This window comes from Colossoma macropomum, unplaced genomic scaffold, assembly GCF_904425465.1.
Source record: "Colossoma macropomum unplaced genomic scaffold, Colossoma_macropomum, whole genome shotgun sequence".
Lineage (NCBI taxonomy): Eukaryota > Metazoa > Chordata > Actinopteri > Characiformes > Serrasalmidae > Colossoma > Colossoma macropomum.
The window spans coordinates 16,247,306-16,266,179 of record NW_023494807.1 but is presented as its reverse complement, the minus strand read 5'-3'; the positions used below and the strand labels follow the sequence as shown (position 1 = coordinate 16,266,179).

Here is an 18,874-nt window from a genome sequence, read left to right as displayed (position 1 = left end):
ATCCAACTAACTCAAGTGGGTGGCCAGTTTTGCTCTCTTGGATTCCCAGACATGGGTGGCTGTAATATCGCAGGAAGATCCCAAGTTCGATCCCTGGTGCTTAGAATCAATGCTTAGGCAGTTGCGCCATTTGGGAGCCTATTGTGACGTAATTTATCAGGATAATGATAAATTATTGACACTGCCTATCTGTAAACTCTCTTTGAGTTTAGTTCAGTCCACTGATATTTGTTTGCCCTGTGCAGGTCCAGAAGGTCTTGGCTTCAGCATCACATCCAGAGACGTCCCCCTGGGAGGCTCCGCCCCCATCTACGTGAAGAACATTCTACCGAGGGGAGCAGCCATCAAGGATGGACGTCTGAAGGCTGGAGACAGACTACTAGAGGTTCTGAACTGATTCATATTCATTTTGTCAGTATGAAAGTGAGAACAAATAAGAACTATGCAGGTCACATCACCATTTAAATATAAATAAATTATTATGTTGGACACAAACTGCAGGAAGTGGGCCAGACTCTTCAATGAACCTTCAGAGAAAAACTGCATCCAAAATTGAGTCACCTTATGTTTTGTTGCTTTAATAGGCTGTATTTCCAAAAGTTTGTGGACACCTGCTATTCCAACATTCCAATCAGTGGTATTAGTCAGGGGTTGGCTCCCGTTTGCTGCAGTAACAGTCTGTACTCTTCTGGGAAGGCATTACACTACATGTTGGAACATTGCTGTGAGGATTTAGTTACATTGAGCCATGATTAGTTCTGGTTTACAAACTCCAATCCATCAGTCTAATGCTTAGATCGACCGTGAATACAAGCAGCTGATTATTCAGTAGGTTGTTAGCAATGGAAAACAGCAGCAGCAGCTCTGTACCTGGATTCTTTATTGAAAGTCACTGTGAAGCTGCTGCAAGGCACAGTGTACAGGCTGTTAAAAACATGGAATGTCTTTTAGAAGCTTCTATGGTTTAATCTAGAATGGCCAAAAAATAATAAAAGCTAAATAAATAGCTTGGCACTAACAAACTGCTAGGCTCCCATAGGCATGTTAGCAAAAATTAGCATTATTGAATTGAAGGCGTAGCTCTAATAGTCATGGTTTGCATCTGGAAACAGGCATCATTAACACTGAAGAACACTGATGTTGTTAAATGACGAAACTCATGTGGATAAACTTGAGAGTCCTCAAGGGCTCTTTACTATTATACAGCCAGATTACGCTGTTAGGCAGGTAAACACTATAAATGGACTAGTCTTCCATACAACTCATGTAAATGTCTTGGTTCAGTCGTATAAGTTAGTCAGGCTGTTATGTGCATGTAAACATATACATTGTAAAAAGGACATGCATCATAACATGCTGATGAACCACACCTTGTACCACCCATGGAAAATACTGAACTGCGCTGTGCAGTGGTCTTTTAATATCGTAGTTTGGTCCCTTTGCTCCAAAACAACTTTCAAACTTGTAATGTGTTTGTATCTCCCACAAAGTGTTCAGGAAACCACACAGGCTAATAGCCCTCTAATTCTCTCATTCAAATGGACTGCATGGGAGGACTGCTGGGGAGGTCTACCATTAAAAATAACTCCTAGATTAGATCACTACTCACTAGGGTATTAGTAAAGCCCACATTCATTAAGGTAGCGTTCTTGCTGTGCTTACCTATTTTTCTCATGCGTTAATACCTTAAACTCATTTTTACTTCTGTTGTTGCTATGGTGCTGAAATGAACTAAGACATGACTCACCACTGAAGTCTCTCTCCTGGCCAACTTCTTCATCCCTTCAACACCACTCACACTTTTAAAAAGCATCCCATCTAACCCACGCTACTTGCTTACCTACAGGGTGGCATTCTCCCCTTTTTTTGGTCATCACTCTCTCTCCTGCTCTCCATGTTGTCTACGAAAGGAAAAAACTCACTCACTCGTCATCTAAGCCACTTATCCTCCTGGGTCGCAGGGGGTGGTGGAGCCTTTTTCAGTGCTCATGGGTGGAAGGCAAGAAACACACGGAACAGGTCGTCGTCAGTCCATCACAGTCACACATACACTCACACCTAGGGGCACTGTAGTATCTCCAGTTAGCCTGACTGCAGGTCTTTGGACTGTGGGAGGAAACTGGAGCACACAGAAACAGGGAGAACATGCAAACTCCACACAGAAAGGACCCTGCCCCCCCGGCCAGGGATTCGAACCCAGGCCCTTTTTGCTGTGAGGTGACAGCGTGACTATCCAAAGTTATCCAGACAATCCTTGTAATTAGTGAATCTACTTTAAGGAAGTTTCACTTGTGGGAAACTTCACTCACAGCTAGGGCTGGGTGGTATAACGGTAATAAGGTATACTGCAGTATTTTAAAATGATGACGATATTTCAGTATTATGCCATCAAATTTCTGTTCCGTGTCTGAATAGCCAAATAAACATATTTATATTTTAAAAGGGATCATCACTGTTTGGTGGCATGGTAGCTAACTGATAGGTGGCGCTGATAGACATAGGGGAAAAATCAGAGCCGAGAAGAACTAAGCACGATAGCGGCTCTGCAGCAGCTAAGAGATACACACTACAGGACATGCTCAGTTTTTGCTGCACTCTAACACCAGTCACTTGACTGTGTGCTGAGCTTGCGCTGTGATGTGTAGCATGTTTGACCTGCTGACTAAGCTTAGCCAAAATGCTAAAACACCACAGAACAGGTTTGATTTTGTGTTTGTATCACTCCAACACCAGTCACTCGAAATTTGCTCTCTCAGACCTGAGTTTCTATCATCTACACTTGTTTCAGCAGAGCACCAGTTAATCAGAATCGAACCTGTTCTGTGGTGCGTGACGCTGTGTGGGTCTATAGCCTGCTCACTAAGCTAACCTTATCTGTTCAGGCTACAGATCCAAACGCTCGAACGGCAATTGCTTAACTTCACTCTCTCAGATTTGAATCATTATCATTAAACCTTCGATGCTTTAGTTAGCCAGAATTAAACATGTTCTGTAGTGAGCAGAGCAGTTATTGTGTTAGCTAAACTAATGCTAACCAGCGCCACATCTCATTGTAAGCAGCCCTGTTGTAGCAACTGTTAGATAGATGATAGATGGCTTGGCATTTATTCAGTGATGGCTTGAAAAACATGTAGTGTTGTCCTCATCCCCCCCGTTCATTTTAGAGGTGTGAAACAAGTGAATAACACCCAGCCCTATACACAGCTTACATAAGACCACTTCACTCACATGAGGCAGGCTTACTAGGAACACTTAGGATCAGTTACACCTCAGTTGGTGGTAGATCACTTTCTTACATAGCGTTTTATAGAATATTAGGAATGTAAGCTCGATAGCTGTTTTTTGAGATGGAAAATGTTATTTTGTAAATACAATATTAAGAAGGAGAATGTTCTACAATGCTTATATGACTAAAGCAGAAATAATTAAGTGCTTAAGCAACATAAAAAAAAAAATGTCTTGTGACTGTGAAGGGTCTGTGTGTGTGTGAGGATGACTGATGAGTGAACCCAAGAAGGGGGCGCTGAGAGGACCCTAAGAAGTGGATTCAGCTAGTAAGCAGCTAAATAAATAGCAGCCTAGTTTCGATAAAGCTGAGTGAAACTTCTCACTCCTCCAGTCCTGAAGACAGAAAGTCATAACTGGATGATGGAGTTTTGCAATGTAAGCATGACATGGAACGTACATAGACAAGGGAGAAGTATCAGTGAACTGGGAGTTGGCATGAGACCCACTGAGAGTGTGTTTCATTGCTGGATCTCCTTGAGCTCAAGTATCGTCTATCTTCCTACCTGAAGAATTATCTGAACTTTCCACGACAGTTTTAAATCCAGATTAAAAACATATGGGCTCACATATGCCTGGAAATATTGTGGCCAGATTTCTTATTTTCATTCAAAGCTTAGTGTCCAAAATGAAAATGCTATGTATTTCCAAATATATGTATAATTATTATTTCTATTCAAATCTTAATAGAAAAAACATTGTCACTTGAATGAGGTGAGAGCACTGAAGCAGCGACCCTTAGATCACCATACCCAATGCTAATTATCAGCTAGAGAGGTATGAGTTGTGATCCAACATCAGCCTGACCTCACTAATGTACTTGTGGCTGAATGCAATCAAATTCTCACAGCAGTGTTCCATCATTTAAGCATAAAGCCTTCTCAGAAACCCTTGTTGTTACTGCAGCAAAGGGGGACAAACTCCATGTAAGAAACCCTTAATTTCAGAAAATATGTTGGATGAGTAGGTGTCTACAAACTTTTGGACAGTTAGTGTGTTATTCACCCAAAGACCCAGAAAGGTAAACAGTTCCAGTTCAGTACATGTCCTCAGATGTGCACTGTGCTTGAGGAGTGAGTTTTACTGCAAATTTAAACTCTCATTTTCCATAACACTGTGCTGCTGTGACTGACGCAGGTGAATGGGGTTGACCTGAATGGGCATGGTCAGGAGGAGGTGGTGTCCCTGCTGAGAGCCACACCTATGGGTGGCGCAGTCAATCTTTTAGTGCTGAGACAGGAGGAGACCTTTCTGCCCAGAGAAGCGGTAGGTAACGTGGCTGTGTGAGTGTTGGAGTTGTAATCGGGCCTGAAATTTTAGTTCGAGCTCAAATGCAGCCCGAGAACTTTCTGTCCAGGTCTGACCTGACCCCAAAGGACCCACGACACAAGTTTGAGTGTGAACTTGACTGAAGCTAGACGAAGTTTTGTCCAAACCCAGCACATATGAAGTTTTGAATCTGAAACTAGCTCATCATAATCCAAAGTGCTTATATTTCTAATGATAGTGGCAGTTAAATTGCTGCATAGCGGTATTAATAACAGTCATTAGAAAATAAAAACAATACGATGAAATAATCAGTTGTCCAAAACTAAGTGTCCATTCCACTCTTTCACCAATTTATTCATCAAGCAATGCTCTCGTGTCCTAACACTGTGTGGTGCCTATATAGCAAGTCTCTAGAGAGGAGGGATCTGTCAGAAAAATGAGAGAACTAAAGCAAGAAAAACGGAAAAAATAAAATTAAAGCAGGAGAAAATAAAGGAAAAAAGGAGAAAATGAAATGAATGAATATTTGGATGCGGTCTGACCCGTCAGAAGTTCAGACCTAAACCCAACATTCAGATAAAGATTTTATGCTAGTATGTGTGTGTGTTTCTGCTGTAACTTTCTGTTCTGATCTGCTCTTTTTAGAATACAGAGTCTACAGTGCAGAATACAAGAGACTTGGTAAGTCACACTTACACGTGTATATAGTGTGTGTGTGTGTGTGTGTGTGTGTGTATGTATGTATGTATATATATATATATATATATATATATATATATATATAATATACACGAATGAACATCTGGTCAAATTACATGTTTTATTGAGTTTCTAAGTCAAAATAAGTTCACACATCCTCTAAAGGGAACAAACTTAAATATAGCATTTTTCTGCACATTTTAGAGCAAAGTTATTTATTTGGTGAGTTTAGTATATTTGAAAATAATAAAATATGAAATATAAAATGTATCTAAACTTTTGCACAGGACACATTTTTTTCCTTCCTCAATATGTTAATTCAGCAAATAAACAATAATTGTGCATTAAATGTGCAGAAACTCATTCTCTGTAGAGGATGTGTGAACTTAGTTTCACTTAGAAAATTAATAAAACATGCAATTTGACCGGAGATGTTACTGTAGCTATTCAACTGTACCTGTGCCAACCTTTCCATTAGGAGCAATTGTGCTAGACTTTACTGTGCAAATTGTGCACATCAGAATGCTATTAGGAGCAAGATGAAGCCCAGTAGTTAGCATATTACTCAGTTGGATGTCAGCAATGTTAGCATTTTAGCCAGCCATGTGTGCAAAAGTAGGCAAATAATGTGCTGAAAATAAGTTAACACACCTTTTTCCAGAGAACAAACTTCAGCACATTTTAATGCACAGTTACTGTTTACTTGCTGGATTTAACATATTTTGTTTTATTTTTTCCAATATGTTAAACTCAGCAAATAAACAGAAACTGTCTATAAAAATGTGCTGAAGTTGGTTCTCTGTAAATGTGTGTTAACATATTTTCGTTTTGAAAATCAACAGAACGTGTAATCGGACCAGGAGTTTTCAAACTTTTTCATGTAGCTGCACTTTAATAGTGTTTTACAGACATTGTGTACCATGATAACAGTTAACAAGCAATACGCTGGTATCCAGTCCATGGGGACCCCTATACGCTTCAGCTGAACCAAGCAGGGAAGAGCTCTGAATACCTGGTGCAGCAAAAATGTGAACTGTCTGAGGGTCCCTAAGGACTGGGCTGGCAAACACTGTTGTAGAGGATAATGGGTGTTATTGAGGTCTGTCAGTCTTGCCCATTATCCTCCATAATTTTTTAATGTTAGATTAGCGCTAAATGCTAATAGCAGAGATCAGTGGGTTTGCTGCCAGTAAGAGGGCTGTGGGTGTGTTGCCGCGGTGATGGCATGGTGGGTTGGTTTGGTTCCCGTAAGCTTGTGTTCTTTCCGTAAATGAAACTTCAGATTCCATCAAGCACTCATGATGACTAGCTCAATCTCCCTTTGTCTCCATGTCTGTCTCTCTCTCACCCCATCTCTCTCTCTCTCTCACCCTGTCTCTCTCTCTGTCTCTCTTCCTGTCTCCATGTCTCTCTCTCACCCCGTCTCTCTCTTTGTCTCTGTCTCACCCTCTCTCTCTCTTTCTGTCTCCATGCTTCTCTCTCGCCCCGTCTGTCTCTCAGTCTCTGTTTCTCTCTCTGTCTCTGTCTCTCTTTCTCTCTGACTCCTTTCTCTCTTTTTCCTCTGTACTTCTTCATTTTCCCCATTCCCCTCGGTTTCTTTCTCTCTCTTTTCCTCCTTACCTCTCCCTTCTTTCTTTTTTCTCTCATCTCTTTCTTCATCTTTCTTTTTCAATCTGTTATATCTCTCAATATCTTTCTCTCTTTCTGTCTCTCTCCCTCTATCCCTCTCATGCTCCCTCTCATTCACTCTGTACCTCTCCATCTCTCTCCTTCTCCCTCTCTTTCTCTCTTTCAATTTATACCTCTCCCTGTCTTTCTCTTTCTCTTGCTTTCTGTCTTTCTCTTTCAGTCTATACCTCTCTCTCTGACTGTCTCTTGCCCTCAATCCCTTTCTTTCTCTATACCTCTCTCTCCCCTCTCCCTCTCTATCTTATTGTCTTCTTATCACTTTCTCCGTCTTTTTTCAGTCTCTATCTCTCTCTCTCTCTCTCTCTCTCTCTCTCTCTGTCTTTCAGTCTATACCCCTCTCTCTGTCTGTCTCTCTTGCTCTCTCTCGTTCTCTCGTATTAGTAGGCAGATGCTATCAGGCTTTGTAATCCTCTCTGTAGAACAGTGTAATCGCCTGTAGAGCTCTCAGTTGCACAGACACTTTGATAACGACTCACACACACACACACACACACACACACACACACACACTATGCATTAACTTTTTAAAGCTGATAAGATCTGCCGCAGTAGCAGCAGCAGAGTAAGACTGAACAAAATGAGACAAGCACAGAAAACATTCACACACACTGGAGTGTCAAGGGAGATGCAGTGAAAGAAGGAAACGCCACACGTGCGCTCGCTGAATTGTTGTGTAGAGTGTAGTGACTTTGTCATACAGACTGATTTTAGAGGATTAGAGCAATTTCCTTAATTGCTGCTTGTTAGAACTGACACCTGTGATATTGTCTCTCTCTCTCTGTGTCACGTTTATACTTTCTCTTTCTTACCCTCTCCCTATTTTTCTCCCTCCCTGCCTTTTTCTTTTTCTTTTCTCTCTCTCTCTCTCATTCTAATACGCAAGCACATACCAGCAGTTGATGGAAGGAAGTAATTGTGTTATTAATGCACTCTGTGTATGTCAGAGAAAGAGAGATGGAGACAAAAGAGAGCGTCTGAACGTTTTCGCTCGTTCACACACATCCTCAGGCTCTTTGTGTGTCAGAGAGCAGGTGTTTGGTATTCATGGTGTAGCTTCTCACACTGGCTGGCAAACAGCAGAGCGGTTTTGCATGAGTGCCTTCTATTACACACACACTCCTGCTCTAAAATCTTTGTTTACAGTGCAGGATGATGTCACGTGTGTTCTTGCGCACACACCCTGCGCAGGCAGGTCAGGATAAGTGGATAAGGGTGTATTTGGGATGAGAAAAAAAAACTTCTAAAAAAAAATCTGTGCTAGTGCCCTTCTTCAAAAGGATTCTGTGCTTCACAGAAAGTAAAGTCTGTGTTACCTTCACAAATACGAACAGAGTGACACAGCGTGACTGAGAGGGAATCTGTGAAAAGAATGTTCAATGGCTTAAAAAAAACCAAAAAAAAAAAACCCAAAACAGCAAGGATTTTTCCCCTGGATGTGATTCAGATGTGCATTTAAACGAGTGCTTTTTGGTCTGTTTGTGTGATTATGTTCAAGCAGGCTAGTGCAAGCAGCTTCTGAAAAATGAGATTTGCTCAAATTGATTGAATTTGTTCTGTGCCCATCTGTCTAGAGCTTTTTTTCTCAAAATCCCCTCTTTTTATTTAACCAGATAGAGGCCTTCCTCACCTCTCGCTCAGTGTTCACACTCCTCAAATTCAGCCTCACAGCTGATTGGGAGTCAGGAATTCTGATGCTGCTGCTGTTATGAACTCTCAGTAGACTGAATGATTTGGTGTTAGATGCAGATGTAGGCTCCTTTGCAGATCACTAGTACTAACTTAGCTTAAGGTTTCCTGGTGGAACTCTTGTGAAATTTGGTTCCTCATTATGTTCATTAGTCTTCATACATACTGTGTATTCACTGTATAGCTGCATGCACCGAACTGTAACATTCGTACCGTGATGATTCAGGATAAAGACCGTTCCGTCACACCCCTAATGCTTACAATGGTTGAGAATGCAAGTATAAAGTAACATAATATTAAGGACATTCATTAATTAAAAAAAAGATTTACAGCATATAGACTACATACATTTACACTTATTTCTTTAAAACTCAAGTTTCCACTTCTTTAGTGTTGTATATGCTTATTCCCCGTACACAAGTGCCTGTGTTTCTCTCAGAATGCTCTTCCGTGTCCCTTTTTGGCATTTGTGCGTAACCTTGTGTAGATTTAGAATTGGGAAATGCCAACACTATAATTGGGCCAGCCAGGAGGTATACTTTGTGTAATCTGTTTGTACTCCTGCTCTGAACTGGAATAAAAAGGAAATATTTGAGTTGTGAACATCTCTATACGAAGACATCTGTACTTAGCCCAACTTTCTCCTCTAACATGCACAAGTGAATCTAGTTTATTCATAGGAATTTGCAAACTTCACAAAAAATTTTGCAAACAAAATTTAACCCTTGGTGAGCCAGCCAGGAGATGATGGTCTCTGTAATCTGTATGTGCCTTTACTCAGAGCTGGGAAAGTTTAAATGCCTGTCCTGTTAACTTCTCTGCAAGAGGACTTTTTTAATAAATGCAGCTTTTTTCTCAAACATACAATGACTTGATGTAGCTTATTCTCAAGAACTTCAAGGACTCACTCAACATCCCTATATTGAAAAAAATCTAATTTAAACTTTGCTGAGCCGGCAAGGACTACACTCTCCAAAACATTTGTGTACTCTTGCTCAGGCCTGGGAGAAAGAGTACATGCTTGACTTGTGAACATCACTATAGGATGGCATCTGTAATAAACCCCAGTTTCTCCTTAAAACATGCACAAGTCAGTCCAGTTTATTCCTAATAACTGGCAAACTCAGTATTCTTCTCAATTAACCTTTGGCGAGTCAGCCAGGAGAACTTGGCTAGTCCTGCTCAGAAGTGATAGAAAAAGAACATGTTAGACCTGTTAGCATATCTGTACGAGGGCATCTCTAATAAACCCAACTTTCTCCTCAAACATATACAAGTTATTTCAGTGATTTCCAAGCCTTACGCAACATCTTTATATCAGTTAATGAAGTAAACACACCTCATTTGTACATATTTTTAAGTCACACCTCAGTACGTTTACACCCTTCTCTCTTTCTTTCTCTTCCTGTCTCCAGGTGGAAGAGGAGCTAGTGTTGACCCCTGATGGTACTCGAGAGTTTCTGACGTTGGAGGTGCCCCTGAATGACTCAGGGTCGGCAGGGTTAGGGGTCAGCGTCAAGGGTAACAGGTCAAAGGAAAACCACGCTGACCTCGGAATCTTTGTCAAGTCCATTATCAACGGAGGAGCTGCCTGCAAGGTGAAACCAGATCACACACATGCTCGCTCATCTGCAACCACGCCTGTGTACACATACATACACCCGCACAAACAGTCTTGTCTTACATTCCTTGTGAGGACACCCATAGGTTTCTATTGATTTTTTTTTTTATTTCTGTGACCAATTAATACTATACCTAAAACTAACCCTTACCTTGACCTCAGTATCCAAAAAAAAAATAAATCTGCTCTTCTCCAAAACAAAATAATTTGTGGTGAAAATAACAAAATAACACACCAGCAAAGTGTCCTCACCTAAGCAAAAAAGTCATGTTGTCCTATCATGTAGTCCTCAGAAGGATAGCAAGACGTACACACATACAGAGAAACAGAAAACATCCAAAACAGTTCATAAGGTCATTGCTGATGTTCACAGAATTTGACAAGTAAAGAAAGCTTCTCTTCGAAGCTGCCCATTGATGGCAGAGATAGAGGTGTGCTTTGAAAGATGTGTAGCCTTCACCTTATGACCTGCAGTCAAACTTCTAGCTTTTCTACAGTATCATCAGCTGCTTTATGAGAGAGGAAAAACAGCTGAATACATGCTATTGACAGTATTAGAATTTTTCAGGAACAGTTACTGTGTTAGGGCACAGGTGTCCTGACTTTAATCTACTACTGCTTATAAAATCCAACATAGCGCAGTGAAAGGAACGGAAGGGAGCATAAAATATTACCTGTCTGCAAGCAGTCCTAATTGGCCTTGTTAGTTGTAGATGTTGTTTTGAAGAAAGCCCTTATGTCCAGGTAACATAGCCTCAGGTGGTTTTAGTCTGGAAGTCAGTTATCTAATGTCACATTTGTACACATTTTGCTAATTATGTGGCTGTTGCAGAGGTGTTGTGGTTTGGAATATCTGATCTTGGTGTTGAGAATTTCCATTGTTTTTGCACTGCTGCAGGATGGGAGACTGCGAGTGAATGACCAGCTCATTGCTGTTAATGGAGAGTCGTTGTTAGGGAAAACCAATCATGACGCCATGGAAACACTGCGAAAGTCCATGTCAACGGAGGGCAACAAACGAGGAATGATCCAGCTGATTGTGGCGAGACGAGTGAGCAAACGCAATGAGGTAATCGGATATGAGACGGAGAGTTCAGACAGCGAAGAGACAGAGAGATCAGACTGGGAAGAAAGTAAGAGCAGAAACTACAGACAGGAAGAACGCTATGACACCAGAAAAAGAGACAAATGGAGAAAGAGATCAGACAGTGACGAGGGTGAGATCAGACATTACCGTGAGATGGAGAAACCAGATGGAGGAGAGGAGGAGAGACCAAATGAGGGAGGGACAAAAAGATATGACACAAGTAAAAGAGAGAGAAGGAAAGAGAGATCAGACAGTGGTGAAAGAAAGAGAGAGGTGGTGAAGTTTAGTACTGCTGAGAGAGAGAAATGGAGAAAGAGGTCAGACAGTAACGAGAGACAAATCGGACATGACAGAGATGCAGAAAGATATGACTCTAGAGAAAGACTGGGAGAGAGATCAGACAGTAATGAGAGGGAGATTAGACACTATAGACCGAAAGACAGTCCAAATGAGAAAAGAACGGTGAAGTTTGCCACTACTGGAAGAGTAAAATGGAGAGAAAGGTCAGACAGTAATGACAGACAAATCGGACGCTACAGAGATGCAGAAAGATACCATTCTAAAGAGAGATTAGACAGTAATGAGAATGAGATCAGACGCTACAGAGAAGAAGAAAGATTTGGCTCTAGAGAGAGACTTGGAGAGAGATCCAACAGTAATGAGAGAGACATCAGACACTACAGAGATGCAGAAAGATATGATTCTAGAGAGAGACTTGGAGAGAGATCAGACATTAATGAAAGAGAGAACAGACACTACAGAGATGCAGAAAGATATGATTCTAGAGAGAGACTTGGAGACAGATCAGACAGACACTTCAGAAATGCAGAAAGATATGATTCTAGAGAGAGACTTGAAGAGAGATCAGACAGTAATGAGAATGAGATCAGACGTTACAGAGAAGCAGAAAGATATGATTCTAGAGAGAGACTTGAAGAGAGATCAGACAGTAATAAGAATGAGATCAGACGTTACAGAGAAGCAGAAAGATATGATTCTAGAGAGAGACTGAGCGAAAGGTCAGGCAGTAACGAAGGAGAGATCAGACACTACAGAGAAATGGATCAACCAGACAGCAGATACCACAGAGGTGAAGACCGATCACATGAAACAGGTACATGGAGATATGATCAAAGTAAAAAGAAAGAGAGGAGACAAAGATTTGATAAGAATGAGCAAGAGAACAGACGTTACAGAGAGAAGGAGCAGCAGAGAGAGAGAAATCAGACATGATGGAGAGGTAGCAAGATTTGGTTCTAGACAGAGACTGTGGCATACTGGAGACAAAGAGATGAGATACTATCAAGAAAAGGAGATATTAGACAGTACAGACTAACAGAGAGATCTAATGCTAGAGCGAGACAGAGAGGGATACGTGAATTCATGCGGACCTCAGAGAAAAGGCGATAGAAAGAGGGGAACATTGGAAGAATGGATTTTATTGACTCTGGACTCTTTAAAATGGTTGCTTGTGTGGAATTATGGGAAAAAATGACACCTGTCAGACCACAGAAAGAGAACAAGAGAAATATAAGCTGCACTATAGAGAGAGAGGAGCACTCGGAAGAATGGATTTTATTCCCTGGACTCTTGACGCGGTTGCTTGTGTGGAATTATGTAAAATGTGATTATAATACCTTTTTAAATTATGCCAAAGCGCCATTAAATGTGTTTGCTCTCTCAACTATTGTAATATTTATACATTGAGAAAGCCAATATTTAATGTGCTGTTTTTTTATTTCACTGAGCAAATTAAAGATATTGATTTTAACATTTCTCTGTATTCTTTTGTGTTATTACAGAATATAACTCTACCACGCAACCATTTAGAGATGCCCAAGTTTTTTTTTTTTTTAAATTAAATTGTAGGTCAGTTAGATTATCCATAGTATCTGGTAATATCTGATAAAGATAGAGACGCAACCATGTTCAGATTTTTAGAGCAGATAATTTGGACCATTTTATTTGGATTACCCATAAACCCAATATCTGATGTCTGATAAATACAGTGAGGTAGTGGTTTGTTCTGTCATGTTGCTGCCCTCTAGAGAATACCCGTTCTGGAATAGATATGATTTAAGACCAGCCAATGAGGTCACAGTATTTTGCACATCACACTTATTCCCCTGAGGCATTCTGGGAATATCAGCAGGAAATCTAAGGGGACAAAACATATTACCCTTACACACACAGGCATACTTGTACAAAGCCATCCTGTAATTCATAACTGTTGTGGTTGTCCCTTGAGGTTTGGTGTTTAACTGTAGGACTTGCATAAGAAAAATAGTTGAAGAACAGGAAAAATAAAGGGAGGGGAGAACAAAAACGGCTAAACAGCTTGAGCTATACTGTAGGATGCATGATACATGCACATATGGCAGCACTCATTGGTTGGATTTTGCATCAATGCACCACGTTACTAACCACTGTGTTGTCCATGGAATGATCTTTGACAGTTATTGCTTGCCAACCATAGTCTACTTTTAACAGACTGCACTACTTGACAAAAGAATTGTTTGTGATTGTTACTAATAATATATTAAAATATCAAGATCTTTGTGAATTCACTTTTACTCTTATTTAAGTGAAAATATTGTAAAGACAAGATATTTGATGTTTTACCTGTTGAACTTTATTATTATTTTTATGTATTTTGTAAATTTATACTCATTCTGCAACATCAGGCCTGCAAACGTTAGGAAACGGAAAATTTAACGTCATGCAGTGTTCCAAAAACCATATTATACAGGTGATGCAGTCATGCTTTGGTATAAAAGGGGCATCCAGCAAAGGCCCAGTCCTTGCCCCTTGCACATCTGTAAAGATGTGACTGGCAAATCTGTGAAGGCAATATTAATGCATAGGGGTGCATATAGATTTTGAAGAAGCATATACCGCCATCTAGACAATGTCTCCCCCAACAACAACTTGCTGATTGTTTCAGCAAGACATTGCCAAGCTGTTTTCCGCATGTGTTACAACAACGTGACTTCATAGTGAGAGAGTACAGGCACTAGCCTGCACTATCCAGGACTGTCTCCCATTAAAAACGTGTGGCACATTTATGTAGCGCTCTATATGACAACAGACTGTGTTATCAAGCAAGAATGAGGACGAGAAATCTTTTTTTCACAACTACAATTGCTGTCCTCAGTTCTCAAATGAAAAAAGTTAATTAATTGAAAAATTAAATATCTTGTCTTTGTGCTGTTTTCAAGGAAAAGTCACTGCATTCTATTTTTATTTGAATGTTACCTTCCTGTCCTAACTTTGGAGTTGGATTTGTGTCTGTTGAGCATTGGTGTATGTTGTCATATAGTATTTTGTTGCCATTTCATATAAGCTTTGCATTGTGCCTATTAACACTCCTTAACCATGGTAAAATCACTTTAATGCCATGCCTCTTGCAGCTTTATTTTTGTTGTGATTCTGCATATTGCCCCAGCCAATCAGAAGTAAGTAAGCAGCATGGGCATACACACCGCAAACTCGTCTGACCAGTTTGTCCTTTTACCACTGCACATATGGAGCTGCATACAAACCAGCATGGTCATCAAGTCCTTCACACTGAAACCACAGACATAAACCACAACATGACAAAATCTCTGTGTACACTGATATCATGCACTGCAATATCATGTTACCAACACAAACATGTTCATCAAATCCTACATCCTGAAACCACACAGGAGAATATGGCCAAGTTAGAAGCACATTCATTTTCTGAAATAGCATATTACAAACAGGTTCTATTGGGAAAAAAAACATACATGCTGTAATTGCTGTTTAAGGAATATTGCCTGCTTTAAATATCAATTTAAACACCAGTTTATCTGTTGTACCAGATTTTTATAGTGGGGCAGTAGAAGGTAAATGTTTTTGTTTTGTGATGCGCTTTTCGCTGTTAGACTACTAAATAGGTTGTAGCTGTTAAGTCTGATCCAGTTATCTTTTGAGCTTGTGTTCATTTACTCGGTGTCCACCAGTGTGTATTAATGCTAGTTCATAACGCTAGTTCAAAATGGTTAGACCAATATATCTATGTAACCTGTTGTGCATTATGGATGTCCTACTACTTGCTGTGTTTGTGTTTGCTGTCTTTGCGTTTGTCAGGGTGAAACGCCATGCAGTCCACGCGGGCCAGAACAGACCCTGAGTCCATCTCTGGACGATCACGAGCGGCGGATCTCTCACACACTTTACGGCATCGAGGGACTGGATGATAACCTGAGACCCCGCAACAACATGGCCAGCAGAGGGCTGGGTAAGTTCCGTTAATGTTGTAAACTCTTGTGGCACGTGGGAAAATCCTGCTTCCCTCCATAGGGCCTTTCCTCACAGCAGTGTCAGGATTCCAAACTCTTGTCTTGAGGAGGCACTCTTAGGACCACCCTGGTTGTGGTGTAGCTCAAAATAGAGATTGCTTTAAATCAGTGTTAATTTACACAGTTTTTCTCTTAGCCCAAGTGTAGTCGATCAGTCAAGATACGCTTACTGCGTAAAGTTAGCCTCTTCAGTTTTGTACATTTACGTTTACGGCATTTGGCAGATGCTCTTATCCAGAGCAACTTACAATTTGAGCATTTTACACAGTGTTGGAAGATAAGAAAATGCTCAGTGCAAATATGTAATAAGAGGCTGGCTTTCAATGGATGAATGATCTCAAATGTGTAAGTATAACTGTACTTACCCAAGTATTACTAAGCTCTGGTAAGTGCCGCTTTCCATGATTAAAAACATGGCGAACTAGCCAAATAAAATAACTTGATAAAACAAAACGGCTCATAAGCTCAAAAACAAATGACTCATAAATCATATTCAAATGATAGAAGTGAGTCATATTTCAATGAGACGGCATCAGTTGCAGATTCTATAATAGCAACAATAAGCATGTGAGCAGATGAGCTTTGGCCTGTTAATACACGGTTGCTGCCTACCGGATATATTTTGAGCTGCAGTAACAAACATACTTAAATTTATGGCTATTTATGAAATGTATGTCATTGTTCTTAAAGGTTATTTTGAGAATGCGTTATTGAGTGTGCGTTCTGAAATACCAGTGAGTGTTCGAAGCCTGTAAAATGCTGTTTGGGCCAGCTTTACCCACAAGTAATGGAAGCGTATACTCATCAACCAGGAGCTACAAGGGGAATCCCTAAACTCTCTGAGATTGTTGATTGCTGATGAAAATGTTATAGAATATAAGGTTAATGTAAAAAACACATTCTTACATCTTCACAGAACGCAGAAATGTTTGTACAATTCCTGCTGCTGTTGATTGAGTGAAAATGTTTGAACACCCCTGGTAAAATTGCATGTTTTGTTAACACATTTCTACAGTGACCAAACTTAAATATGGCTTTTATTTTGCAAATTTTAGTGCACAGTTTCTATGTATTTGCAGAGTTTAACATATTGGAAACAAACCTAATATGTGCCAAAACGGTGCTGAACTAAGCAAATAAAGAGTAATTGTGGATTAAAGTGTGCGGACGTGTTCTGTATAGAGGATTTTTATTTTCAGCAAAACATATAATTTGTCTAAACTTGCATGTGACTGTAGAAGTAGCTGAATGTGGAAAAGTAAATAAAATGAAGCATAATAAGATCACAATCTTAACCGTTCTCCCTAGACCTGTATGCTTAGTGCTGTAGAAGGTGGTCGTCTGGTTAATTATGCTGTTATTGTTGTCTGGTTATTTATGCAGTTGTTGTAGTAGCTTAACTAGGTAGTGCAAGGTAATCAAGTATGCAAGGTAATCATGTGTTGTGTTCCACAAATGTTCCCCTTGGTTATGGTAATGGGTGAGTGAGTAATTTCCTAACGATTTGGCAATAATAAAGTAGGCTAAGTATGCTTACTAGCTAGCTGGCCCCCAGCCCTGTAAGCAAGCCCCCCAAAATGTATTCTTTTGCCTAAAAATGGATAAACCTGAGTTTTGGCTACAAAAATGAAATGTGTTATCATAAGAAGTAGTGTTATACTTCACGAGTCCGGTCTTGGTCTTGAGAGTGTACATTAACGGTCTTGATCTCAGAGTAAGGTGGACCAGCGGAGTGCAGTGCTTCCATCTGAGGTAACTGGAATCTTTTCTCTGCATATTTAAATCATATCAGGGTTGAGGTCAGCTAGTAATATTTCAGTGAAAACTCAACCTTCTGCTTTAACGGCGGAAAGTTGATGTTTCATTGAAATATTCCTTTAAGGCCACTCTGCTCTGAACTTCACCACAGCTGGTATCGTTTAGAACAGGTTTAGCTTAAACCTGACACTAATGTAAAGAAGGGCCACTCGATTTTTCACCAGATCACACTTATAGAGTTTTGTTTTTTGTTTTGTTTCTCTGAGTAGCTTGTGGACTTGTGAGTGTGTTTCTTGGGTCCTGTTTGGAGAACATTCCCACCCTGAGTGCTCTCAGCAAAACAGCATGTCTGGATTTCCCATGAGTAGATCAAATTCTAGCCGCCGCAGGATATCGGCGCCAATTCCCGTCTCTCATATAGACAGCTTTAAGGACAACACACACACACTGGCTTCTGTTCGGTACGCCCCCCAGCAGACACACATGCAGACGCCTTGTTTAGCTGTGCGGGAGTTTTAGTGCAGGCCAGACTGCAGTAATAACCCAAATACAGCATTAATGGCCTGCTTTAAAACTCTGATTCTCTAAACTGTTATACCAATCTGAGGGCAGACGGAAAGCTTTTACTCTGAGCTTCTCTGCTAAAGCTAATGTGATTGATGGTAATATTTCTCTCCCAGTACAGGCGATATTGATGTTTAATCGTTTATTCCGGTTCTTCCTTGAGCTGCTGTCTAGCACAGTGTAGTGTTTTCATCTCGTAATGTATCTGAAGTATCAGGTACCTGAATCATCCGTTCTAAGCCCACTGTAGATTGTGATAACAGTGGTCTCAGGCCTGTTTTGCAGACACCACCTCTGTGTGGTGCAAGCAATGTGCAATGTCTTACTTTTCACTTCGGCACACGTTAACAGGTTTAAGCATTTAAACGGGCTGCGTGAGCAGCGTGGTGATGCGTTCCAGAAGCAACACTGCGTTTAGAGCGTAGTCGTCAAGCCAGGGCTTAATTTGTTTTATGCTGTACCTGTTTTAGAGGAACTTGGCACCTCAGTCACATCTTAAAGCAGAACTGTGTAATATTTTTGTTAAAACTGACAGAAGTAGCTTTACTGAGTACGGAGAAAAAAGAACACATTGAAAATATGCTGCATGTGTGCCACTGCTAGGCAGCCTGTAGAGCCTGAATGATCATATAAATGTCAGAGGTACCAGGACAGATTTTGCAATCTTTTGCAAAGTTTTTCAGAGCATGTCATACGTCTTTACATCACATGCACAAACTCAGAAAGAAGGTCAGTTCTCTTTGACTGCTCTTTCCACTCAGCTCGCAAACATCAGATTCATCCGCTCAGGAAGGGGTTCTGAACCAACGATCCAAAATCTGCTTCCACACATTGGGTGCAATTACAGATTTCCACCAAAGAGGCCTCCAAATCTCCCAATCTTACAGAGTG

General features: G+C 40.5%; 1 protein-coding gene across 2 annotated transcripts in view; it reads left to right on the top strand.

Annotated features, from left to right (window-relative positions):
• pard3ab (par-3 family cell polarity regulator alpha, b) overlaps window positions 1-18,874 on the top strand; it is a 193,104-nt gene that overhangs the window by 76,419 nt on the left and 97,811 nt on the right. For both annotated transcript variants that reach the window (XM_036555749.1, XM_036555748.1), the window contains exons 10-15: window positions 246-385; window positions 4,423-4,551; window positions 5,200-5,235; window positions 10,044-10,226; window positions 11,148-11,318; window positions 15,450-15,600. In XM_036555749.1, coding sequence (XP_036411642.1) covers window positions 246-385; window positions 4,423-4,551; window positions 5,200-5,235; window positions 10,044-10,226; window positions 11,148-11,318; window positions 15,450-15,600 — 810 coding nt within the window. The remainder of the gene's footprint in view (window positions 1-245; window positions 386-4,422; window positions 4,552-5,199; window positions 5,236-10,043; window positions 10,227-11,147; window positions 11,319-15,449; window positions 15,601-18,874) is intronic.